This window comes from Camelus ferus, chromosome 7 (genome assembly GCF_009834535.1).
Source record: "Camelus ferus isolate YT-003-E chromosome 7, BCGSAC_Cfer_1.0, whole genome shotgun sequence".
Classification (NCBI taxonomy): domain Eukaryota; kingdom Metazoa; phylum Chordata; class Mammalia; order Artiodactyla; family Camelidae; genus Camelus; species Camelus ferus.
In genome coordinates this window covers 62,240,549-62,267,083 of record NC_045702.1, presented here as the reverse complement: position 1 = coordinate 62,267,083, position 26,535 = coordinate 62,240,549, and the positions used below count along the sequence as shown (strand labels likewise).

General features: G+C 40.2%; 1 protein-coding gene across 6 annotated transcripts in view; it reads right to left on the bottom strand.

The window, feature by feature from the left end:
- The window catches only part of CDK6 (cyclin dependent kinase 6), a 215,570-nt gene extending 189,735 nt beyond the window's left edge, over positions 1-25,835 (bottom strand). For 2 of the 6 annotated variants that reach the window (XM_032484003.1, XM_032483998.1), the window contains exons 1-2: positions 22,405-22,550; positions 21,684-22,292 (exon numbers count right to left, since the gene is read on the bottom strand). In XM_032484003.1, the coding sequence (XP_032339894.1) occupies positions 21,684-21,916 (233 nt within the window). In that variant the 5' untranslated portion in view covers positions 21,917-22,292; positions 22,405-22,550. Of the gene's footprint in view, positions 1-21,683; positions 22,293-22,404; positions 22,615-23,612; positions 23,746-25,118 lie in introns of those variants that run through there. The other 4 variants (XM_032483999.1, XM_032484002.1, XM_032484001.1 and 1 more) reach the window with 4 other exon arrangements.
- Between the last annotated feature and the right edge of the window lie 700 nt (positions 25,836-26,535).

The window sequence follows — 26,535 nt, the reverse complement described above, 5'->3', positions numbered from 1 at the left end:
TGCAAGTTAACAAAAAGACTTCCCTATAAATGTCAAAATGAAACAATAAAAATTAGAAATCTCATACAATATTTTTCATTTTTAGTGGTAAGTGGAATTTCCTGCTATAGCTCAATACCATAGCATGCTCATTATATCAGAAGATGAGAAAATGCAAAAGGAATCAAAATGTCAGTTTTTGTGTTATTGTGGGCAGCACCAGAAATTTGGGAGTCTTAAGCAGATGCTACCAATTCTCAGAGTTCCATAGCAGCATCTCAGAGAACACACAAGAAAAGAAGGGGTTTCCGTTGCTTTTGCCTACACTGGTCATGATTCTCATACTCTGTAATGATGTGTGATGCTTTCGAATGCTCTGTACCCTAAAGTTGAGTTGGCCAGTTTGGTACAAATGCTTAGACATGTCTCAAACAAACGATTCACATTAAGCACCTTCCCAAAAGGCAATGCTGTTTAAAGTGATTTGCTAGTGATTGGACAGATGTTCTGACTGGCAAAACCTGGGTCTGTAAATTCTGTTTATCTTCTTCTATTATTTAATTCTTATTTTAATCATCAACGGAGTGAAATTCCACTTTCAATTTTCTGGTGGGCTGAACCAGAAATCTTATGCTTTGAAATGAAGCTCTTCATGTAATTTCTCAAGGATTTTGAGGTTGGGTGGTTAGATGAACAACCAGAGCATAATCCATTTTCAGCTAGTAGGGTCGTCAGATAAACAAAAATACGTTTCTGAATGAAAGACATTCAAAGGAATACATATTACTGCATACTTTCAGTATGATTATGTAACAAGACGCCACTTCAAAGCTAACTTTCAGTTTGGATTACATGTACAAAAAGGTCAGGGCTATGTTTCCTGTAGGAATTTCTACTTTTGCTTACACGGAAGCAGTTAAAGGGCCAGAAATTCTTGCTATCTAGAGGCCCTGTAAAGATGAAAACACATAAACATTTAACAGTAAATATTTGTGCTTCAAGCACAGCTTATTCTTGCTGTGACACAGGTACTTCTTCACTGAAAACTACTGCTTTAACGCTGCCTTTAATAATAAAGAATACTTTTAAAAGAACTTTACATCTGAATAATCTACAAAAAATAGTTTTAAATTTTCTTCATAACTTTTTCAACAAATTAGTTGTCAACATGGATAAACTCTCAACCATGTCCTGTTAACTAATGTTACAACAGCCCAGGAAAACAGGTAAAAAAAAGTCTCAAGGTCTTCTAAAATTTTCAAGGTTTTCTAAAATGTCTCCTCTTCAGGTGTCTCAATATGAATAATTTTAAAGCCTAACAATTTTGGCTAGTTGAAAGCATAAAACTAATTAATAAAAATAATTTGGTTTCACTCACACAGTGGGCCTGTTCTGGAATGTTCAGAAAGTGATGAGGTCCAAATGAACAGAGCCATGACTGCCCTCCCTCACTTGGCCTCTCGGTCACTAAGCCTTTCCTAAAATCGAAGGAGCAAACACACTGCAATTGTAGTCTGAACTTCATTTCTTTTCATTCCTGCCCCAGGTATTAGACTGCACAGAAACAATACAAAGACAAAGTGAATTAAAACAGGACTGCCTTAAATTGAGAAGTAAGGATATACTTATTTGTAGTTCAGGGCCAAAGCTCCTTCTAATCTTAAGAACAAAAAGCATGTAATCCCATGCAGAGCCTCATGGCTCACATCTAATACCATCAATTCATTAAAAACACAGAGGAAGGCATGATTTTTTGATTTCGAGTTTTTGATGGTGAAGAAACCAAAGGTTCCCTGAAACGCTCAGTTTGGACCAAGGTCATCTGATATTATTAGCCCGAGAGAGGCTGCAAAGAGAAACCAGGAAGTGCTGAGTCATCATGAGCATAAGTGACACCCTTGTCAGCACTTCTGGTGCCAGATTCAGAGGTGAGCAGACTTCCTTTGACCGACCCGTCTTCCTTTCTTCTCTCACTGGCTGAGGGAGGGGAAAGCTGACTGCCATCAAGTTGAGGAGCAGCATGAACCCTAAGAAATTACACTATTTAACAGTCCCAAATCCAGGTACATTTGTCTCTCCAAGTGGCTATTAAAACAAATGGTTGAAAAAACAAATTTTAATTTAAACATTTCATTTAATACCTGTCACAATTAAGCAATCATACCTCTAGTTTCTAGTAACAGAAGATAGTTTCCTCCTCAAATTATTAGCATATCTCTGCCAGCATACAGTAAACATGCATTTAATTTCCCAAACAGGACTTATCCAAATAGTCCTAGGTCCAAATGGACCTAGGTCCCAATAGGACTTACCAAATAGTCTGTGCCAAATGATCTCGGCACGACTGAAAAAAAGCACTCATACTACTAGACAGAAAATCCTTTAAAGGGAAGTAACACCTGGAGTGAACGTGACCTTGAATAGGTCATTTACGTGTCCTGTGCCTGTGCTTTATCTGCAAAACAGGAATAACAATCCTTGCCTAGACTGTTACTGTGAGAATAACTATAGTAATAGCACTTAAGAAGCAGATCACTGCCATGCAAAAAGGAATGACACATTTCTTATCTATTTAAAATAAATCAAAACAAAACAAAACCTCAGTCTCAGGCTAGCTCCTATGAATTTTATTAGAAATGTCCATTTCACTGCATTTCAGTGTCTGTCACCCAGGTTAGAATCCACACAAGAAGATAAACCTGAAAACACTCACAGCAGTGCGTGGACAGTGTTCAATAGTACTGGGCTATATAAAAGTATACTTTAAAAAAGGCAATTATGTGTGATAAATATCACAATAATACTTTATTGAGGAAAGAGAAAGTCTGAAGTGACATAAAGAATCAGTATTCAGCATTTTCCTGCAGAATCTCAAGTCTCCAAATCCTTTATTCAAATTAAGCCAAATTTTCCACAGTCATCAGCATCTAATTTTTTAAATGCTATTTAACGTTATACTTGTAGTATCTGAACAAAAGAGAACCAGCAGGCATTATCTTTTGCAATATTTTATTGCATTGTGGTACAATATTCAGCTATATTATGGAAAAAACTAAGCACTGTGAACTGGCCAGGGGTTCAACTACACTTACAAAGTTGTATACACTAAAAACCTTGAGCCCGCAAACCTCTATTTAGCAGTGGCCTTTGGGAAAACCTCTTTTCACTCCTTTTACCACCTTCATAAGCTTTGATGACACTGATGTGTCTGAAAAGATTTACACTCTCCCTACTGTGTGTAAAACAAAACAGGAAGACTGTTTCTTGGCCCTTGACTCTGAAAAGGAAGAACAAGACTAAGGTGACTTCAAGTGCTTTAAGTCTTGAGATTAAATGTGGAAATGATTCCAGCACCAGAAGATGGCAGAAGATGGAGAAGAATGCAAGATGACAAGAGAGCTCCATCAAGTAGCAAACACTTATTTTTAAGGACCTGAAAGTCCTTCAGATCACATTAGGGTAGCGATTTACCACTCCCAGAATTCTTTTTCTGGAAATCCTAAGTAAATAACTGTGAAAAGGAGATGGAGGTGAAAATCATGGCTGTGGAAAATTGGGGAGAGAAAAGAAGACGAGAATCCATCCTATATAACACTGCTTGCCTTAAAAAAAAAAAATTGCACCAAAGCTTTTTTCATTTGAGCAGTTGGTTTTGTTCCCTGACTGCCCACATATCTGAGTGCAGTGAGTACATTCCCAACTCCTACTGCCAAGTTAAAATGAAAACGTTCTCAGTCTAGAAATGATTGAGGTGGTTTTCTTTAATCAAATTAGAGCGGCCAAATGTTCCTTTCAAAGGTAACTGTCTACTCTGCAGCTGTATGCAAACTACCACATCAAATGTGAGGGGAAAAATAGCGATAGAATTGTGTCCTTACAGTACAGTGCTGGCTGCAGGGATGGAGAAACAAAAGCATGAGTACAGCGAAGAATTACATTCACAGCAAGCTTCCCGAAATATGCTGACTTCACAAACTGTGAACAGTATACTGAAACTTCCAGTATATAATTAGTTGTTTTGGGGAGGGGAGGAACGTAGGGGGGAAATTCCCCCTTAAAAACAGCTAAGCAGCAATAGATACCTTGAGTCATTTACCCTAGTGACCAAAGCTTCAATGAAAAACATAAAATGACTTCACACACACAAAAATCTCATAGACCTTGCTTTTTCACTTCCTGTCTCTATCAAAAACACACTACAGTGAGTAATCTTGAATATCCAACAAGCTTCAATTAAGCTTATAATGATTCATTTACATGCAAAATTTATTCTTTTAAATCATTAAGACATGGGAAATTCCTGCAAAGAATTAATTCATAGTGAGTTAATTTTTTCAGTTTGTTTCTCTTAAGAAAAATCACTTCTCAATATGATTGCAAATTAGTTACCACATGTTACGGGTTTATACTAGCTGTTGGCTTTAGGGATGGGATATTAACAATATGAAAATCTAGTATGACAATGAATTCAGCCAGCCAGGTGCAACAGGTAATGGAACAAAGAGATGACTGCTTTCTGCATTTACAGCTCCTCTCCAGATGATTATACTGTCCCCCAAATTAAGGAATGTAGCATTAAGAGGCATGCCAGCTACTCAGTTTTTATAAAAACTAATGGATACACAAGGCAGTTAAGAAAGCAAGAGGTTTAAGACTTACTCACCTGCCAAAACAGCTAGGAACTGGGCAAATATATCAAACAACTGTTTTCAGATTCTGGACTATAGGTAGTACAGGACTGTGATCCCTGAGAGGAGAGAAACAAATGAGGTGAGCCCTCGACTGCCTGACTTTATGCTTGAAGGCAATTTCTAGACTCCCTGTGAGTCCACAGTTCAGCTGAGTTGAGTACGTAGAGACCAGAGTTGAGAGAAAAAGGAAGCTAAGGTGACTAAAGTTTGTGAGACAGAGTACTGAAGAAAAAGCTACCCACTAAAAGAGCTTCAGAATCTACATGGGATCTACTGAGTTCTTGCCTGAATAACAGTCTGCACATGTGGCATGTGGCCAGGCAAAAAAACTGCTTCTGAGGAAGAACAATTACCATGAGGTTGTAAACTGAATGATTCCTAGAGCTCACACAAGGCAAGAAATCTTTTTAGTTCCCACTAACCAAAGATGAGAGACCACAAAAGGGTAATGCCGCCTTAGCAGTGGGCCTTAACTAACCCTGAAATAATAAAGCCTACACTAGATCCCCTCCTCATTAAAAAAAGAAAAACAAAAACAAAAACAAAAACCCTAAAAATAAGCCTTGGAAGGCTCAAACTAAACTGCAAGTAACTTTACTGCCCATCAGAACAACATCCAACACTCTTCAAAAGAATGCAACAAAATCTAGCAGTCAACAATGGCATCCAATAAAAAAGTATTAGATAAGCACACAGATAGGAAAATGTAGCCCATAATCAGAAGAAAAATAAGTCAATAGAAATAGACTCAGAAATAACAGATTATGGAATAGCAGACAAAGACACTACAGCAAATATTATAAATATGCTCAAAGCCTTAAAATGGAACATATACCAATATAGATTATATGGACCAAAACAAGCCTTAATAAATTTAAAAAGATTAAAATCATATAGAGTTGTTTCTCTGATCATAACAGAATTTAATTAGACAGAAAGGTACTTGAAAAATCCTGTATATGTTTGGAAATACAAAAACACAAATCTAAATAACCCATAGGTCAAAGAAGAAATCACTAAAATAGAGCTAAAATACTTTGAATCACATGAAAATGGAACCACAATATGTCAACATTTGTGGGAATCAAAGAAAACAACATACATGCTTATATTAGAAGAGAAGAAAATTCAAAAAACAATGAACCAAGCTACTATTTTAAAAAGCTAAAAATAAGAATAAATTAAACCCAAAGTAAGTAGAAAAAGGAAATAAAATAAAAAGTATCAGTAGAATAAACAACAGTCAAGTGATAGAGGAAATTAATGAAACCAAAAGCTGATTTCTCATCAATAAAATTAACAGAAATCTACCTGTATTGTCAACAAAAAAAGGGAGAACATACAAATTACCAATATCAGTATGAATGAAAGAGGGGGTATTACTACAGATTCTAGACATTAAAAATATAAGGAAATAAAAATAAAGGATTTATGCCAATAAACTCAAAAACCTAGATGAAACATACACATTCCTTGAAAAACACAAGTTACAAAAGTGATTCAACCTATATAGTCCCATGTCCATTAAGGAAATAAAATCTGTAGTTAAAAACCTTCCCATAATGAAAATGCTGGGCTCAGATGACTTCATTGGTAAATTCTATCAAACATGTAAGAAGAAAAGGATACTAATGCTACACAAAATCTTTCAGAGGAGCTGGAAGCACTTATCAACTCATTTTATGAGGCCAGCATTACCTCCAAACCAAAACCTGAGAAATTATGAAAAAAGAAAGTTATAGAACAATATCCTTCATGAACACAGATGTTAATATTCTGAGCAAAATTCCAGCAGGCAAAATTGCAAAAACAATTTCTAAAAAGAAAAAAGCTGGAAAACATACTATCAGGTTTCAAGAGCTACTATAGAACTATAGTAATCAAAACATCATGGCATTGGCCAAAGTACAGATACATAGATCAGTGGAACAAAACAGAGAGTCCACAAATAGACCTAAATTTATACGGTCAATTGATTTGTGACAAAGGTGCCAAGGTAATTCAAAATTAAGAAGGAATAGTCTTTTCAACAAATGGTGCTAGAACAGATGGATATCCACATAGGAAAAAAATGAACCTTGACTCTTACCTCCAGCCACACACAGATTTACCTTGAATGTATCACAGACTTAACATAAAAGCAAAAACTATAAAATTCTAGAAGAAAATATATGAAAAAAAAATCTATGCCTTTGGGATGAGCAAAGATAGAATATAAAGAAAGCACAAACCACCAAATGAAAAAAAGGATAAACTCTGGAAATATTAAAATCTTCTTTTTGCAAGACATCATTAAGAATATGAAGAGGCAAGCCAAAGACCTGGAGAAAATATATGCAATACATTCATCTGACAAAAGACTGCACCAGAATGCACAAATAACTCTCACAATACAATAGGATAATCTACTTTTTTAAATGGTCAAAATATTTAAATAGATACTTCCCAAAAGAAGGTAAGAGAATGGCCAATAAGCAAAAGAAAAGATACTGAACAACATTTGTCATTAGGTAAATGCAAATTAAAACCACAATGTGGTATCAGTTCTCATCTAATATGGAATGGTTAAAATTAAAAGCACTAACGATACCAACTAACAATACCAACTGTTGAGCAGAATGCAAATCGAATAGAATCTTCATACACTGCTGGTGAAAATGTAACATGGTACAACCAGTTTGGAAAAGTTTGGGAATTTCTTTAAAAATTAAACACATTATTTCCCACACAATGTAATCTAGAATCACTTATAGATATTTACCCAAGTGAAATGAAAGCATGTCTCATGTCAACATAAAGACCTGTACATGAATGTTCATAGCAGCATTATTCACAACAGCCCCAAACTTGGAGCAACAAACACAAATAACCATTAACAGGTAAATGGATAAACAAATTGTGACAAATTCATATAATGTGAAAGAATGAACTACTGATACAGTCATCGTGAATGAATCTCAAAAATATTATCTGTGAGAGTCAGATACAAAAGAACACAGTATTATTTGATACTGTGTATATGAAATTCTAGAAAGGACAAATAAAATTTACAAAGATAAAAAGATTAGTGGTTGCAGGGGTCCAGGAAGACGGAAAAGACTGGCTGCAAAGGAGCCTAAGAGAACTTCTGGGGTAATGGAAATGTTTTAGATCTTGATTGTGATGATGGTTTATATGGTGTATAAATTTGTCAGACCTCATAAAAAACACTCTTAAAATGAGTGTCTTTTACTACATGTAAATTATATCTTAAAAACTTGATTTTTTTTTGAAGCTAAAGAATACCCAAACAGGCATTTAAGGAATCCAGCAACAGGAAAAACAAAAATGTTAAAAACAAAACCCTGACTAAGACAAAGAAAATATGGAGAACTTTTTAAAAACTTAGAGCAATTCAAGGACATGTTACACCCATAAAAGCAGAATTGGATGCCATAAAAAAAAAAAAAAAAAAAGCAAGCAGATAACAACTACAACAACAAAAAAAGATGCTTTGAGGTTAAAAATATAATTGCCAAAAGAGTAAATCCAATAGATGTTTAGAAAACAAATACAGAAGATTTCTTCAGAATAGTTCAAAACCAAACCAAAGAAAACAGAATAATGACAAAATAGAGGAAAAGAAGATAAGAGACATAGAGTTCAACCTGTAAGACTGAACTTTAAGAGACTTAGAGGTCCCAACTGAAAGACTGAATATCTGACTAACAGAAAAAACTCAGAATGAAAGAACAGAACAAATAAAGAAAAAGAAGGAATTTTTAAAAATAAAACAAATATGCACACAGAAAGATCCCAAGGAATGCCCAGCAAACTGAACTTAAAAAAGCACCACACCTAGGCATATAGTTCTGAAGAACACATCCTAGCCGCTTCCAAACAAAAACAGTCACTAAAAACTAATAAAAAAATCGTATCAGCAGATGATTTCTCATTGGCAACACTGAATACAGAGAGAATTATGTTCTGTGGCAAAATTTTCCATCCTAGACTTCTAAAAATGGTCAAATCATAATCAAATGTGAGAGATAATAAAGATGTTTCCAAATAGGTGAGGATTCAGAAAGTTTCTCTCTCATACACAATTTCTTAGGAAGTTACTCACAAATGTATAGCAAAACAAGGGTGTGAATCACTAAAGAGGAAGAGACAGGATGCAGAAATGAGTGACTCTAAGTCAGAGGAGCAGTGAAAAAATGTCCCAGGAAGACAACTGTTCATCAGGCTAGTAATTAACCAGTCCAAAGTAAACCAAAACTTGAGAGAAACTTCAGGAAATGGGACAATTCAATAGAAACAGATGGTATGATGAAGTGTTTGAAAAGAAAAAAGTTTAGGCTGTGATAAAGACAAATAGTACAAGAAAAAATAGAAAGGCAATTATAAACTCCAGGAAAAACAAAGCAGCACAAGAAAGTCATGGTCTGAAAAAGTAATACTGCTAAAACAGGGTGTAATTTTTAAAAAGTGGTACAGAATAAGAAAAGAGAATCCAGATGTCTGCACTTCAGCCCCACAGATGTGGCTGCAAAACAGAATGCAAATGTTTAACAACTTAAGCAAAGTAGCTGACAGTAGTTGTGATGCTAAGGGAGTACAAAGGTGGAGGAAAGGTTAGGGAAATAAAAAATTCTTCCCTTACTAAATCAAGAAATACTGCCAAAAGTGAAAGAACAAAAAATAGACATTTAAGGGTATTATATTTAATTATTACAAAAAGTAAAAATAAGAATGCGACAATGAATATATGTTCATGTATGACTGAAAAATTGTGCTCTACACTGGAAATTGACACAACATTGTAAACTGACTATAACTCAATAAAAAAAAAAAGTTAAAATATGCCGATCTAACAAAAGATGGGAGATGAACAGGGAGTAGTATTGATGAGCTAAATCTTCATCTTTCAGAGTAGGAAGTCAATTTTTTTTAACATTTTTTATTGATTTATAATCATTTTACAACATTGTATCAAATTCCAGTGTAGAGCAAGGAAGTCAATAGCTTTTATCTAAAGTTTAGAACCAAGAAATAGAGCATAGCATATTATCTAGATTTAAAGAGGAACTACCAGAAGCATCAAAAACAATGAAAAGAAGATGTATCTGAGTACTGGGAATGGGGATAGCTGGGGCAGGAGCCTTGCTTTTTTTAATCATAAACTTCGGTATTAATCGCCAAGTATTAATATCATGATTACAAAAGTAAGGGAGGAGGGCACAAATTCTTTAATATTCTTTCTAATAAGAGACGGTACATGTCCCATACCCTTGAATCTTCGGGGCTTTGAACTCAGTTATAATCAACAGAATGTGGCAGAAGTAACACTGCCTATTTTTAAGGATGCTGACTGGCTTTTGAAGCCATAAGCCATTATGTAAGTCCAATTACTCTGAAGCCTCGATGCTGAGAGGAAACCCAGGACACACAGAGGCAAGGTGCCCGTGCTTTGGTCCATAGCCCCAGCTCAGATCCCAGACTACATCAGCCAGCCCTCGTGAACACCAGACTTGAGAATGAAGACATCATCTCAAGAGGAATCAAACCCCCAGCTGCTGTGTCAGCTCCAGATGAAGTATCAGACATTACAGAGCAGAGATATACTATTCTCACTGTGCTCTGCTCGGATTCCTCATTCACTGAATCCTTGAGCTAAGAAAATGATTGTTTAAAGCCCCTAAATTCTGGGGTAATTTACCACATAGCAATATTAATCAGAACAATTACTTTAACAGAAAAAATATAATTACTTTCAATAAAAAACTACAAATGACTCCCTTGGTACTCTAATAACAACTCCTTGCAACATACCTGACAATTGACTGGGAACACCACACATTTTCACTTCCATTTTATTCTGTTCTGTCCTATTCTATTCTATTCTATTCTATTCCATTCCATTCCTCCCTTTTTTCCTTCCCCTTTCCCTTTTTCCTCATTTTCTTTGCTTCCTTTATTATTATTTTTATTACATTCTTCTTCTTTACAGCTGGTCATAACTCAGTAATGTCAGATCCCTTAGATGACCACAATTAAGCAGAGAAGAAAGGTGCCTGGAATGGTAGCACAAAACAGGAATATAGGGGCAAAGTTCACAAGATTCACAATGGGACTGGCCACCTGTAAGGATATGTAAGGACAGCTATAGCCATTAATACGGCAGTTTTACAACTTATGTCATATTCTTTAGGAGAGTGTATGTCAATCCTTTTTATAAAATTTCACAACCCAGAGAAACTGAAACTATGTCTTAAAATTCCCACCAAAACATTTAAACCAATTCTGCCACAACCAATATGACCATTTAAAATATCAGTTAATATTGTTTATAAATTCAATTTACTACTATAATTATTAGAGACTGTATAATCCTAGAGTTTTAAATGCAATACTAATGAGTAGGAAAATATCTGCTAAATTTTGATGTTAATTTACACCTTTACTATCAATAAAATTCTTTTAAAAGAGAAATCTTTAGTCATAGTTTAATTATTCAGTCACTCAACAGATAATTTACTGAACTATGCACCAGGCACTGTTTTAGACATAGTGGATAAAAGCAATGAACAAAGTGCACAAGAATTCCTGCCCTCATGGAACTTATGTTTAATGGGAAGCATACATTCTATATTAATTCATGCATTACTTCAACAAATATTTGAGTGGACAGTGTAAAGACGGCTAAAATAAGGTCCTCTAGAAAAAGCAATCAGACAACTATGCCATTTTATTTCATGGGATTAAAAGTGTCTATGGCTCTAGGCACACAGAGAGCTCAGAATGGGGTTTTATGACTCCAGAGAGTGCCAGCCAGCTCCACAAGAATGATAGTCTGACTTTACTTATTCAGCAAGCACTGGCTGTGGGCTTTCTAAACATGCCATAATTTTCATCTACTTTCGGATCACTAAGTTTCAAATTCTAGAGTCTAAGAAAATTCAGATTTACGTAAACAATGCCAGGTTCTGTCACTGTATTGTATCTTTACTGTATAGTATCTCTCACCTCTACCTCAACTTAGCTCATCTTCTGCCACATTCTTCCCTCCTTTTAATGAGCATGTGGTCCTCTCAGGTCGTAAGATACATATCTAGACCATTCTCTAGTGTCCTAATGATGGATTCACCTCTTAATTTTATCAACTGAAGTGGAGGAGAAAGCATATGACTTTTCATAAACAAGGATGTTACTCTTGACTTACCTCAGAAGTCCTGTTTTTCTAAGATAAGGAATTGGTACCACTGAATCAACCATGCTTTTGTATAGCTCTCCTGGAGAGCAATCCCATTACTCTTGAGTCAGCCTTTTTCTCTTTGCAAAACTAACTGGTTTAGTTGAGGACCCAACTGGCATCATCAACCCTAAATTATACTCTAATGAACTAGTAGTTAACTAAATTACCACTGATTGAATCTCACGGGATTAAAATAATTTGTTATGACGAGCAGGATATTACAACTTTTCTTTGTGCCTTAATATGTAAAAAAAAAGTGTGTTATTTCAAAGAACGGATGCTGTTCCAGTTCTTTAAGGAGACTTCCACAATTTAAATACACTTCATTCATGAACAGCAATGGGAGTCCCTTCTAGCCCAATCTCTCAATCGTCTCTTGGTTTCTTATGGCTCAACAAGAAAACATCCCATTTTTACCCAAGGCTATTCAGTAACTTAAGTGATTCTACATGGTTGGAATGTAGACGACATCATCTAAAACTCCCAACTTGAAACCACTCAGATAGTTTCTTGGTTTCCACCAAAAAGTTTTAAAATGTATTGGTCAGAGCCAATAACCTAAAGTTTAAAAATCTGCCCATGAAATGCAGAGATGTTTTTTATTTTTCTTGTTGCATTGCTGAATAGGGGTTAGTGTTAATGTTTCCAACTTTATACTTTTATACCTTCTAAAAATAGAGCATTTTAGGAAAAGTAGATGTTTCATACTAACCATTAGGAATACCTAACACAGAAATTTATGAGATGATTCAGCAAATAAAAGGAAGCAAAATAAAAAAAATGTATTTCACTAGAGATTAGTGCCCCTGAAAGAGAACTGCTTCCTTTCTGTGGATAGATCCTAATGACTTAAACGCAGAGTATATGGAATGAAATTTCAAATGTCATACGGCAGTCATGCCATAAAAAGAGCCTCAGAAAATAAACAAGCAAACATTCCAATGTGTGACATAAAAAGGAATACTTCTGTTTTGAGATTTTGAAATTTAAAAAGAGAGGGAGAAAGGACAAGCAAAGAATTCAATTCCTCTCTGAGTTAATTTGAACAGTGAAATACAAACGAAATCATCAAGCTCCCATCAATTTTGACAATGTGTTCTCAGCAGCACTGTGTCCTCAGATCGTCCACAATAAATCCATGAATGAACAGGATACAGTATTGGGGAAACGCAACACCAATTACCAATACTCAGATTAAAGACTCTATTTTACTATAATTACGATAAATCCAATGCATATCTTTTCAGAAACACCTAGCTCCATTCATACGATCACACTTGGGGCGGTGGTGGGGGGAGGGTGTGGTACTACCAATCAGCAATATCATTATCTGTATACATGTCAGTTTCCTCCACAAAATTATAAACTACTCAAGGGCTGGAATTTGTTAATACCTTATATTTGTGTAATATTTGTCCTTCATATACATAATTTCATTTGATCATAATTTCTATTTTATTGTGGGAAACTGTAGTCAACAGACGTTAAGGACTCTAGGTCACTCAGCTAATAGATAGAGAAGTCAGGATAGAATCAATTATTCTGACTCTTAGTCCATGACTAGGAACATTTAAAAAAACTTATGGAAAATTTCAAACATCTACAAATGAAGACAAAATAGTACAAAGAACTTCTACACTTTCAGTAATGATCAGCTTGTTTTCATCCATACTCCATTTTGAAACAAATTTCAGATCTAATACCATTATTTTGGTAAACGATTCAAGATGTAGGTACTTTCTGTGATCACTGTCAGTCATGTTTGACAAAATGCTGAATATAGCAAATAATCAATAAATACCTGTTGAATGTTACAGTTCTCACGTATGCTCTCGGACATCATTACCTAATTCTGACTTCAAAAAAATCAATTCTGAATTTTCAGATGGCATATACTCATTCATTCATTCACAGGTATTTATTCTCAGCAACCAGATGCTAGCCACCATGCTAGGTGTGCTTGGGATACAGCAAGGAACAAGAAAACAGTCCCTTCTTTCAGGGGCCCTGTATCCAGCTGCTCTGGTGCACGTGCACATGCACACATACACCCCAACCGTGTTGTGTCTTAAGGAACTGGAATTAGTTCAGGTTGCAAGATAACTTCTTAACTAAACCTACCAGTATGTCAAGGTGGAATCCAAATTCTCTGTATACTAATAATGAAGAGGAATAGAAGACAACATTTTAATGGAATTCAGAATCTTGCTGTCCTTTAGAAATTATCAGGAAGCTTTTACTAATTCTGCTGCTCCTGAGAGTTTTTCCAGGACAGAAAGCCAAATTAGTGGGAAAAACAAAAGTAAAAGAATTCAAGCAACTGATTAAAATGAATTCAATGAATATCTTACATTCTTACATTAAAAAATGTTCAAATCATTTTTAACTTTCACTGAATGTGTGCATATTTCCTAATGTTAATGTCTTCTTTACAGTCTATAAATTAAGTCCATGACTGTAGAATTAACTATGGGAATTACTAAAATTTTAAAACCCACTTTAATATAAACCATATAGATTAGAGTAAAACAAAAATGAAACTCTCTCTTTTCAGTATTCATTATTGCCAGGAAACCAAGTAAGTATAACCTAATATTTAGATCCATGTTCCCTCTTTATTTGACACTCCTTAGTATTAACATTCATGTGATGGAAACAATCTATATGGTCCCTTCCTTAATAACTGGACCTCCTTTCCACTGTTTCATTTATTCGTTCATTTATTGTATTTCCACTGGATGTAGAATGTAAACGGACATGACCACAAGACACACTCCTTGCCTCAAGGAGCTCACAACTGGAGGGTGGAAGGTTAGAGGGTCAGAAAATGGACAGTGGGGAGATGAGTATTATATCTTATATAATGGACATAATAATATAAAGGGGCAGATATACGGTAAGTGCCATAAGGGAGGTCCAAAGTTGTCAGGGTTCAAAAGCATCAGAAATTTTATCCAAATGGTTAAGGAGTACAGCACACACACACACAAAAGCTGGCACCAGAGCTTGGTTCTGAAGGATGCACAGCATTTGAACAGGTGGAAACAGTGGTACAAGGAGGGGAACTGAGTGTACATTCTGAGATCAGTCCCAGTCAAAGTTGCAGAGGTGGCTGGCAAGGAGCATATTTAGGGGAAATGGACTGTCAGTTTCCCTGTAGGATACATGTAGCAAGTGCACCTAAAGAACACAAGACAATCCTATCACAGCTGAAGCTGGTACTGAAGATAAAACAATGGACAGTCAGAGGGAAAATTTTAAATATCAATAAATATTTGAATGCTCTTATAAAACAGCCTTGCTGTACAGATGCATTCATTACAGTTAATATCAATAATCTCCCAGTGTTTAGCCTGAGATTCTTACTAATGCTATAAGCAATTCTAAAAGGATAAAAAGTTCTTATCTGAGGGGGTTTATAATTTAATTTATTCTACACCATTCATTCATTCAGGAAACATCCTGGGCAATTAACAGTTATGGACACTGTTATTTATGGATATAAAAGATACATACAATCCTTGTCTTCAAGTTAGCAAACCAAATCATTAAACTGGAAATACTTTTATACCCCAAGGGAATATTTTCTGATATGCAAAGACCATTAGTCATCCTGTCCTGTTAACACTGGATATAAATGTGTGTTTGAACCTTAGTTATCCTCAATTTGTACCTACAACGTGTATAACTGTGGAATAAAATAGCTGACTGAAAATAAGACAATTCTTTTATGCACATATAAAAATTCCTACACAGGCCAAAGTGGGGTGGATTAGGTCAAATCTGAGACCATTTTTCAATGAAAAATTTCTTATATTGTGATTTAACTCCACTGAACTAAAATCCTTTAGGAAGGCCAAAGAGGAATCAATAATTAAAATGGCTACTTAAATGGTAAAGCCAGTAATTGCCCAAAGTTAGGTAAACTACTAAAAGTTTAATAATGATTCTGTCCTAAATGGACTTCCAGGCTACTAAGGGCACACTCACAGATTCCTGCCATATGCCTTAAGGTGCCTTTATTTCACCTCAATGGAGAGCAGCTACATATGTAGTTGGTAGAACGAAATCAAGTATGGTAGCAAACTGGTGACATTCAAAACAACTGCCCAGTGGTTTTTATAAAACTCTGACAGCTGACCTGCCTGCCCCAGTAGACTTAGCATCTATAGATCACCATTCAAATGGCAACCTTTATGTAAGCCTGCTTGTTACCAACCACTGTGTCCATTTTCAGTGCTGCTCCAGGCCCTTGGACAAAACCCAACATTACAAACACTACCTTCTTCTATTACCAATCTTCCTGCACCTAGACTTCATCTCTGCTCTGTTCTACTATACCAGGAAGCTCACAATTAACTTCTTTCCTAAGAGGACTGAGAAGCTTATCTGAACCTCATGAGAAACAGAAATTGTGTGATTAGTTCTTCAGGAAGCACGGGTAACAAGCATCTGCTTAGGTTGTTATGCTACCTAATTTTCAAGGATTACAATGTTTTTTTTTTTAAATGTATATTATTTATTTTAGTGGAGGTACAGGGGATTGAACCCAGGACCTTGAGCATGCTAAGCACATACTCTACCACTGAGTTATACCCTTCCCCCATTTCACTAAATAGCTAGTAGATGCCAAAGCCACATTATGTAATAGTTCATTCATCAGACAAGTACCAAGCATTTAGATTTTTAAAAATTGTTCTTTGTGTTAAATGAATTCAATACTATTACTTAATTATTTAACTACATTATTTACCCAGGTTATTACTTAACTATAGCTATTTAAATGATCATAGTTATTACCCAATTTCCTTAAAAACAAAATTTAATGGATAATCATCACATTTTTTACAAATTTACTTCAGTAAGGCATACTGCAGAATTCAGGAATTTCCTGAGTTGATATGTCATTTATTCCTGGCAAGCCATCACCTTTGTCTACATATAGTTCATTTTTTCCAAACTAGAAATGTACTCACTTGAGTTAACTTCTTCCATCAAACAAAAAGAACTATTTCAAAATTGCTACTCAGATTTTAGAGAAGTCAATAACTTTATTTTTTAATTTTTTGAGAAGTCAATAACTTTAAAATGATATGACAGACAAGCTGTTTGACCTCTGGTTTTTAATCTCTTTATCTATAATATAAAAGGGTTGAAAGAATTCCAAAGTGTCTTCCAACTCTAGTAAGTATTGGATGTTTTGTTCTTAAAAAACATTTCTAGGAAATCATCAACAGTAAAGTATATTTTTTTAAAGGTAATTTACTTTCAACAGGGAGTCTGTTTTCATAGATATCTACTTACCTATGTCTTAAACACAGGAAAATACAACAAAAGATATTCAAGTTTATACAAGTTTCCCTCTTAGAAGCCACTTTCTCCTTGATAGAGAAATTCTAATAATTCCACGGTGATAACAGTTGTGTAAAAGGATATATTGCAACCAATGGCAACAATTCAGCAGTACCAAGTCCTTCCACAGGAACAAGGAATGGGCAGAACGCCACTGTGAAAATGCTCATTTACTAAATAACCTCAATAAATTGGAAACTTCACAGAATTCTTAGAGAATGAAGGACCAAGCATACTTTTAACAGACTAACACTTAAAAAGACAAACTCTTGTGTTTCCCACTTTCACTGCAACAACCCCTAATAAACATATTATCCATCTACAGAATAACACTTTTATTCAGAACAATGCCTGTGAAATAACCCACCTGAGGACTTGTCCTTATGCTGCAACAAATCATATGCCGTGTTTGTTCTACCCTGTCAATAATTAGGTTTTCCTAAAGAAAATTTTATTTTTATTCTTTATATGATATATATTACTTAGACCTTTAAAAAGAGAAAATAGGAAAACTCTCCTTGAACAATAATCATTGAGCTACATGGATTTTTGTGTTTTTTTAAAGCAGTGATTACGTATGCCTACAATAATAATTTAGCATATTTAGACACCACAAGTTTATTCACTGAAATGTCATGAGTTTTAGCTTCCGGAATTTAATTACTTTTACTGCTACACTAAAAAATTTAATCCTTGGGGACAACACTGGTAGTACTTACCAGTACCTCTGTAATGACACAACACTACATGTCAGGGTTATGGTGATCGTCTTATTCCTTCAAACACAGTGAGAATTACCTGAGAGGAGTAGCCAGGTATGATTTACCCAAATATCTTTGCCAGCACCTAACCCCATGGTTTTTAAACAGTAGGTCCTTTCTGAATCCTTGCTGAATAAATGGAGCTTCAACGTTCATATCTGTTACTTACGTATCAATGTCTTCTTATACAGATCTATTTGTATGTCCCTAAGGTGAAATTTAATCCTCAAAGGGTATCTGATTCTGATTAGTGTTTTGGTTATTTATTCAGTCAGCAAATTCACGGTAACCAAATTATCACAAATATTAGTTGCTCTAAAAAACTAGTTAGGTTAAATATAGCAAAACAAGCCAATGGAAGTAAAGAGAAGTGAATTTTTAAAGAGATAAAAGAACTGCTCATTCCATTACAAGGTAAGTTCTAGAAGTGTAGAGACTTTTACGACTTGTTCACTGCTGTATCCCCAGCTTCCAGCAGAGTCTGGCTAGCAGTGGGCCCTCAATAAATATCAGGTGAATGAACAGACTGGTGATAAAACATGTTATTATTTTATCTACATATATATTTAATTCAAAATGTAAAACAGGATTCATCTGTCCAGTGCAGAAGCTCCAATATAGGTAAATAGTGAAGTGTGATTCTGGCAGTCTCCAGGATTTGGAATTATCAACTGTAAAATACAAGTAAATTTACATCCCAGACACTGACTGGCTAATCAAGCCTGGGCCTGGGATACATCAAGCACAGGTAAGCAAGAATTTCAAGTCATTATCCCTGTGCATGCAGGCAGTGCCAGTGCCAGCAATAACAAGACAGCTTTTCTGGCAAATCCATCAAAATTAAACCTTAAACTTTTAAAAAATTAGTATGTTTATTATGCTCCTTCAAGCTTAGGGGCTTAACTATCTATGGGAAGGGCCTATAAGTATGATCAATTACTTATGTCTTGAAGGCACTTATATTGGCATCTGCCCTTTTAAGAAACCTTTAAAGAATCAGCCACGGGACTGTAAAACTGATCCCGTGGAGCAACAATAAATCACAGGTTTGAGGGCCCAACTCTGACAACTCTCCCTTGGACGGAAAAGAATTGTCACTCGTCCCTGATTTCCGGATCCTGCCTGAACAGATATCAGCACCCTCTAAAGAAATTCCTATTCTAGCTAAGCAACTCATAGGGGCCAGTAATTGCCCCAAGGCAGAAGCAGAAGAGAAGAAACGGGAAGGAAACAAAATGGAATGGAGATCTGGAGCTCGTGAGGATGACATCATTAATAATTTTCTCAAGTGCCACTGAATTTCATGGCATATGACTGATGGTCTTCTCTGACAAACTACAGGCTCATTATATTGAAGTGGCTTCTTGGTTCCAGAGCCTGGAGTGTCTGGGTTTGAGTATAATTTGTTCCATAAGAAAAGTCAGGTGAACTGTTGCCTTCTAGGAACTTGCTCTGAGGCAAGGGCCCCACTAATCTGCCTAAACACAAATAATACTTGGATGTTTGAAGTACTCTTAAATTTACAAAGTGTTCTCATATACACTATCTCAGTTTCTCCTCACAATTCTTAAGAGGTAGGTGTCATCATCACCACTTAATATGTCAAAATAGCTTTAAAAATATGATGCTTTTGCCATCAATTCCTAAGTATAGCCTCCTGAAATTTCTCAGTACAGAATCCAAGTCATGTGTCAGTTCGAAATCTATAAAGACAACAGTCTCAAGAGTGTAAATCCACAAGAGTAAGATGGATTAGTCAAAATCGATCAGCACAATGGTAAAAACCACCTTCTTCTGTTACAAGAATAGACTGTGCTTTGAAAATGACAGTGTTACACAGGGGTGTTTCTGTAACCCCTCTACAAATGGGAGGAATGGTTTTATTTACACACAAGATAATCACCCTTAACTGGACACTATCCATAGGTAACAGACAAAATCAAAGAAGAACTCTGGACCTACAATTCTAGTGGAATTCATCCTTTGGGAAGTGCCTAGGTGATTCCTCTAGGAAGATAATGAAGTTACAAGGGGACAAAATGTACCCTTCCCTTCTCCCACCAAGATCACAAAGGCTCCCCAAAAGGGTCTTTGTTGTTTTTCAACCAAGAAAACATACACACAAAAGGTTATCTATTGCTTTTATATATAATCCCATCTTCCTAAAGCATGTCTTCTCTGAGTCTCAGCATCTTTTGTTCCTGTTTCCTTCACTGGCTGAAGTAGAGGTATAAAGGGCTCCTATCTTTATAGCTGTTTACTACCTTTTTTATGCATTTATGATTCTTTGCTGCCTTCTAGCTCGAGTCTAACTGTGTCAGGAACAAAGCACCACACAAATCACCCAGCCTGGGATAAGGGGAGACAAGTTGAAACCTCTCAGGAAGATTCTGTAGACACTTGGGCTCCCTGAGTTTATAGAGGGCTTGGTATTTCAAAGGTCAGTCTTGGGTCTCTCCACTTCGATGATTAATGTTAAATTGTTTGACTTTTTATAAAAATATTTAGAGGTGCTTAGATAATTTCATCCACAGCACATATACAGTAGTAGACACGTTTTGTTGAATGGAACCCCCAGTTGGATGAGAAGATATGAGAAAGACCTCAAGACCTCCTTTTTCCAAAACATTGTCTTAAGAGCTGAGAAAGGTAAAAATCACACTCTAAGTTGTAGCAGTTTCTGGGCATTCCTCTTCAACTTAAAACTATGCATCTCTGTTTAGAAAAGAAAAGGATGACACACTACACAAAGTCAAACACACAATGGGGAAATTCCAGGATCACTAGGAAAACACCATTATCCTAAGTCACACACACTTTGGTCTAATACTTGTTACCACACAAGAGAGGCTTTAAGAACTGCTGCCTCTGCACGCACTAGCACAAAGGACCCAGAAAATGGGGGGGGGGGGGGGCAGAACACTAAGAATCTAAAGATTTCACATCCTGGATTCATGTCTAACCCTTTGGAAAAGTAGTCCAGAGACTGTGCTCGCCAGAGACAGAAAGTAATACAGACAAATAGGTAATATTATTGGAAGAAATTTCCTAAATGACACAAGCTAGGCATCAGCACTTAAGTCCTTAGACCGTCAGGGAACCTTACCATCATGCACCACTAATAAAGAGAAACTGTAGGTGTGACTGGCAACACTATACCTAAAAGTTCCTGTATTTTAAAACCTTATTTATACTAGGCTCCACCAGTAAAGTTTTCTTCCTACTAATTATCACCGTATCCTGCTATTTGTCACTCATTCTCAGTCTCTCAAAAAGTCCCCTAATGGCCAAGGAAAATATGCGGGGGCTGGCAGGGCGCGTCTCAGGTTGGCTTGTTCTGTCTCTAAAAGGCACCCATCTTTCCGGACCCCTTTCAGGGCGGGCAAGGAGAAAACACTCAGAACCCGCTTAGAACCCGCACAACGGCGGGGGAAGCCTGCGCCCAGTCAGTTTCTGATTTGTCTTTTTGCTGGCTCTCCGGCAAGGTCACCGGCTCTGGCTCGTGGCACTGTCGACAAAACTTACTCTCACTCTGTAAGGTCAACGGGTCGCTCCTTGCCTCCCCTGCCGCCCCCTTGCCCAGCATCTCCGTGGGCCCGCGCATCCCGGCCCGGCCCTCCCCCGACGCGAGGCCCCCGACGGCGCGAGCGCCGCTCCGCGGCTCACCTGACCACGTTGGGGTGCTCGAAGGTCTCCAGGTGCCTCAGCACCGCCACCTCGCGGATGGTGGAGAGCGGCATGCCCTCCTCGCCGGTTTGCACTCGCACGCGCTTCAGCGCCACGAAACGGCCTCCGTTCTTCAGGTCCCGAGCCTTGAACACCTTCCCATAGGCGCCCTCCCCGATCTCCGCCACGCACTCGTACTGCTGGTCCGCACGGCTCAGGCCGTCCTTCTCCATGCCGCCCGGACACCGCCCGGCGCGGCGCCGCTGGGGCGGGCGGGGGGCGCGCTCGGCTCGCTCGTGGCCGCCGATTGCCTCCTCCCGGACTTCCCGGCCCGCTCCCTCGCGCCCCGGAGCTCGGACTCGCTCTCTCTCACCCCCGCCGCCTACTGCGCTCCGGCGCTCGGGCTCTTGCGGCCGCTGGGGCTGGATGGAGCGACCTCCCCGCGGGCGGGCGCAACCACGGTGCCGCCGCTGCGAAACTCCGCCTGCTGAGTAGCCGAGGAGCGAGCCGATCCCTCCTCTTTCCTCCCCGAAGCGCAGTCCTCTGCACAGACACCAAGACGATTACATAGTCTCTGCTCCAGCGCGTCTCAGTCTATAGTCATTCCACCTAAAAAAAAAAGAGACGAGAGGACAAGAAAATGTAATCAGACATCCCAGGCGCCTTCCTCAGGGTTCCTGCAAACACCCCTCCTCCTCCTTCCCGAAGCCCCCATCGCTACCCTCCGCGAGCTCCTGCCCTCTCCCAGTCCGCTTAATCCTTCCTGGTTCCTCTGAGAAAAGCGAAGTTACTTTTCTTTCCCTGCAGAGCTGGAGCCGTCTTCGCGCGGAGAGGTTGCAGGGGCCCCTCGGGGATGAGCGCGGGGCGCGGGACGCAGTGGAACGAGAGGGGGCGTGCCGAGCAGCCCAGAGTGTGCCGGGAGCGCGGGGGAGGGGAAGCGCCGGGCACGTCAATGTCACGGCTTAATATTTATCCCTATATCATTGTGTTGGGCCGCTACCCTCCTCGCCTGCCCAGGCCTGGACGTGTCGGGAGAGGGGCTCCCAGGGTGCCGTGAAGCGTTTAGGGGTCGTGCACAAGCTGGTGCGCAGAGACGGCGGGTCCACCCGTGTGGTGCCGCAGAATGTGGGTGGGGGCTACCAGGACCTTGTAACCCGATGCTGGGAGTGTGCGAGAAGGGGTAGTCAGACATCTGCTCGGAAATTGCTTCCTTTCTTTCTACTTTCAGTTTTTCTACGAGGAGACATTTAAAAACGACTTGAAAACACTAATGGTCTTTTTGGTGTAAAGGAGCCTGGGTTGGAAGAGGAATTCTTCCTCCGACTTGGAGGTCCTCCTTGATGGAAATCCATCTGGTCGGGGAGGGCTGGGGCTCCCGCGACTGGGGGGTAGGTGAGCGATGGAGCCTCGGAGGGGCAGTCGCCCACGGGACCCTAAGGGTAGGAGAAAGAGGTGCTCGCCGCACTTTAGCTTGTCGTCTCCTTGAAGAACAACTTCAGGAGGAAAGCAGCACAACCGTGACTCGCCTGGAAAGCTTAAACCGATTGCAACCTGAGCAAAACTCAGCCTCCCCTTAAAAAGAGTGGGGGTGGGGTGGGGGAATAAGTGCTCAGCCTTCAGGGAAAAGAGAAAAGGGGTGGCGCCCTCAGGGCCGGGACTCTCGAACCTTTGTCCACTCTCAGGATCGTCCCAGATATAAGTAGCAGAGGAGGCTGCTTCATTCCCCTTTCGACTTAAGGCCAGTCAGATCAGTAACCAGTGGCCCCTTGGAGCCCGCTGCACAACAAAACGGGGGGGGGGGCACTTTCCCTCCCCATTCAGCAGCAATCCAGGATCTAGGGAACCTCCTCCCCACCACCGCTTTGGTCTCGGCCAGACATTCGGCAGTGCTGCTGCGTGTCCGATATTCCCTGGGCACTTCGGAATTACCTGCCCCGCAACCGCTGGCGCGCTCTCCTTCTGCCAGGAATTAAAGAAACAAACGGCGCGGATTTCCGCCCCCCAACCAGTATTCGGGCGGAGGGGGCCGCAAGGAGGGCAGAGTCCCTCACATTCGCTCCATTCAAAACTCTCCTTAAAAGGTGAAGGCGAATCCTGGGGGAGCCGAGGAACGAGCCCCCAGAGCCAGCACGGGAGTCTGAGCCAGGCCGAGGGCCACACAGGTAGCGGAGAAGCCGCCGCGGGCTGCGCAGCCCGCCCCTCCCGCGGCCCCCCTCCCGACCCCAGTCCCGCCCGCCGCTGAGCAGCGAAGGAAGCGTCGGGGACGTCCCACCCCCGCAGGGAACTGCGCCCGCTGCCCCCGCCTGGCCCCGCACCGCCCGCCCCTGCTCTCCCCCCCTCGCTCCCCGGACTGTCGGCTCCGGCAGAGAGAAACGGGAGCAGCAGTGCCTTTTCCCCCCCTCTCCTCCACTTTTTTTTGTTGTTGTTGTTGCTTTCCCACGCTGGCTGAATGTGACTTGACCCCATTTCAAAAAAGTTTGACATAGTGCTTCAACATTTCCGCATTCCTCCGCGACTACAAAGGCTGCAGCCGCCTCCTTCTGCTTTCTGTCTCTGCTCTCTGTCTTCACACTCAATGAAATCCTTCATGTGCCTCTCCCGAAGCCTGCCAAGCACCGCAAGGGTCGCCACCAGCGCAGCGACAAGAGGCCGCACCGGGGACCACGACTCCCGCAAGTGCGCACACGCAGATGAGCCCACGTGCACACTGACGGGCGCCGTGCTAGGCCCGGAGGTGCTCACCGCGGGGCGTGCGTTTTAACTCTGATATTTTAAATTAGAAAAGTAAACTGGGAAACTAAAGCAAGTGTACATCCTTGGGAAGCTCCCAGCCCGGGCACTGGCCGCCTGCGTGAACTTCTCTGTGTGCGTAACACGCCCGCAGGGGTTGCCAACAAGAAGTCTGCGTTAACATTTATCTCGTGGTGGGGAAGGTGGAGCCCACACCCACACCTCAGCGAGCTGGAGGGGGAGCTTTCGTGGGGAAATAAATATGGGGCACCGAAACACATTCTCTCGAAGGGAGTCCCCAGAAGCAGTGCACTTTAAACCCTAAGTATGGGTTATTATGTGAGAGTCCCAGTGGAGTTCGAGTTCCGTTTGAAGAAACTGGATAAGAAGTGTTTGTGTGGGTGTTTGTGCGCAAGGCTATGTGGGAGCAGGCACAGGATCTCGGTGTTGGGGGGTGTCCCTAGTGTAGGATGTTCCCCTCTAGCCAGCCAGATTAGGAAACTCTTTTAGCTACCCAAAACTGGCCCCATAATTACCCTGCCTCGGTTCGTAAAGGGTTAACCAAAGCCAATTCTGAGGACATATCGCACTCCCCCACCGTCGCCCCCACCCACCCTCGCCTTCGGCCCCGGCCAAACCCCCAAATCTCCGTCGGGGACCACCCCCCACCTCGCAGCCCACCCACCCGAACGCACAGCTCCTTACCTGAGGGGCCCGGTCGCGTCGGGCCTGTCCAGGGGGCTGCGGGCGTCAGTCCGACCTACGCACGTGTCCACGGCGGCGCGGAGCAGGTAACCCGGGTCTAAGGAAGGAGTTTCTCCGGCGAGGGGGTGGGCACAGAGGCGGAGGGCGGAGGGACGGCGGAGGGCGCCGCCCGCTCCGCTCGCTGGGGGCGGACGGGGGCCGCGGGGCTCCGGCCGGCTCGCGGGGCCTTAGCCGGGGAGGCAGCGGGGCGGGGGCGGGGGCGGGGTTGGGGGCCCCGAAGGCCGACTCCGCCGGAGACCCTCTGGGCGGCGGGGTTGGGGGCTCGCCGCGCTGTGGCCAGCAAGTGTGCAAATTAAAGCCTTCCGGAGAGAGGGGAGGCGGCCGAGACCCGGCTGTGCTCTGAGCCTCTCGGATCCCTAGCTCTCCGCTCCGAGTTGGGGGCGAGAAAAAGGGGGGGAGTTAAATGAAAATTTCCGGCTTTGACTGCAACTGGAGTGGGGGATCTTGCGACTAAAATAAGAGGCGTGAGAGGAAGAGTGGGATGTGTCGTCGGGAGTCGGCGGAGTAACCAAACCCAGGTCGCCCAGAGTTGGAGTTCTGACAGAGTGAACCGGGGGTATCAGCAGTCTGTGATCTGTAGACAGATGGGAAAAACACAAAACAACCAACAGTAATTATGAGGGGCCGGTGGGGATGGTAAATACCAGCACTTTCCAAGAAACTGGAAAATCAGACCAAAAAAATAATTCTTCTCTATTAAGAAAAAAAAATTGGCAGGTTGCCTCACAGAAAAGAAAATACTAATCTGTCCAAGCACTTTTCACTTTCAGCATTTGTTTTGTTTTCCTTCGCTTCCTTTCTGCCTCACAAAGTTCTATCGCCCTATCTTTTCCTTTTGGACAGAGGATATGATTTGGAAATTGTCAGACACTCTTGCGGTTAACGATCTACTTGAAGGGGCTGGCGGGTTCACAATTATTAAGTGGTTAGCAACTGCCGAGGGTTCACTAAGGTATTTCTGGGGAGCTAAAAGCCTAAAATTGATTGTAAATAACAGAACTGCAAGATAACACACACACACACACACACACACACACACACACACACACACACACACACACACACACAAAGGGGAGAGAACACGGTTCGGTGGGTGCTCAGTTTAAATGCATTATTGGAATTCTGAAATTTGAAACCTTGTAAGAATGTATACTTTACCTGCTGAGAAAACCTGAATACAATTATTTCAGGTGAAAATGAGATTTTGGAGAAAAAGAAAAGCCTTCTAGACTTTCTACAATGAACTAAAACAAAACTTAAAATAGCTGTTTTTGGGGAAAGAACTCAGTGTTGTCCAAAATGTCTCTGTAGAATACTTGAATCCCTTTAAACATCTTAATGCAAAGCTTAAATTTTT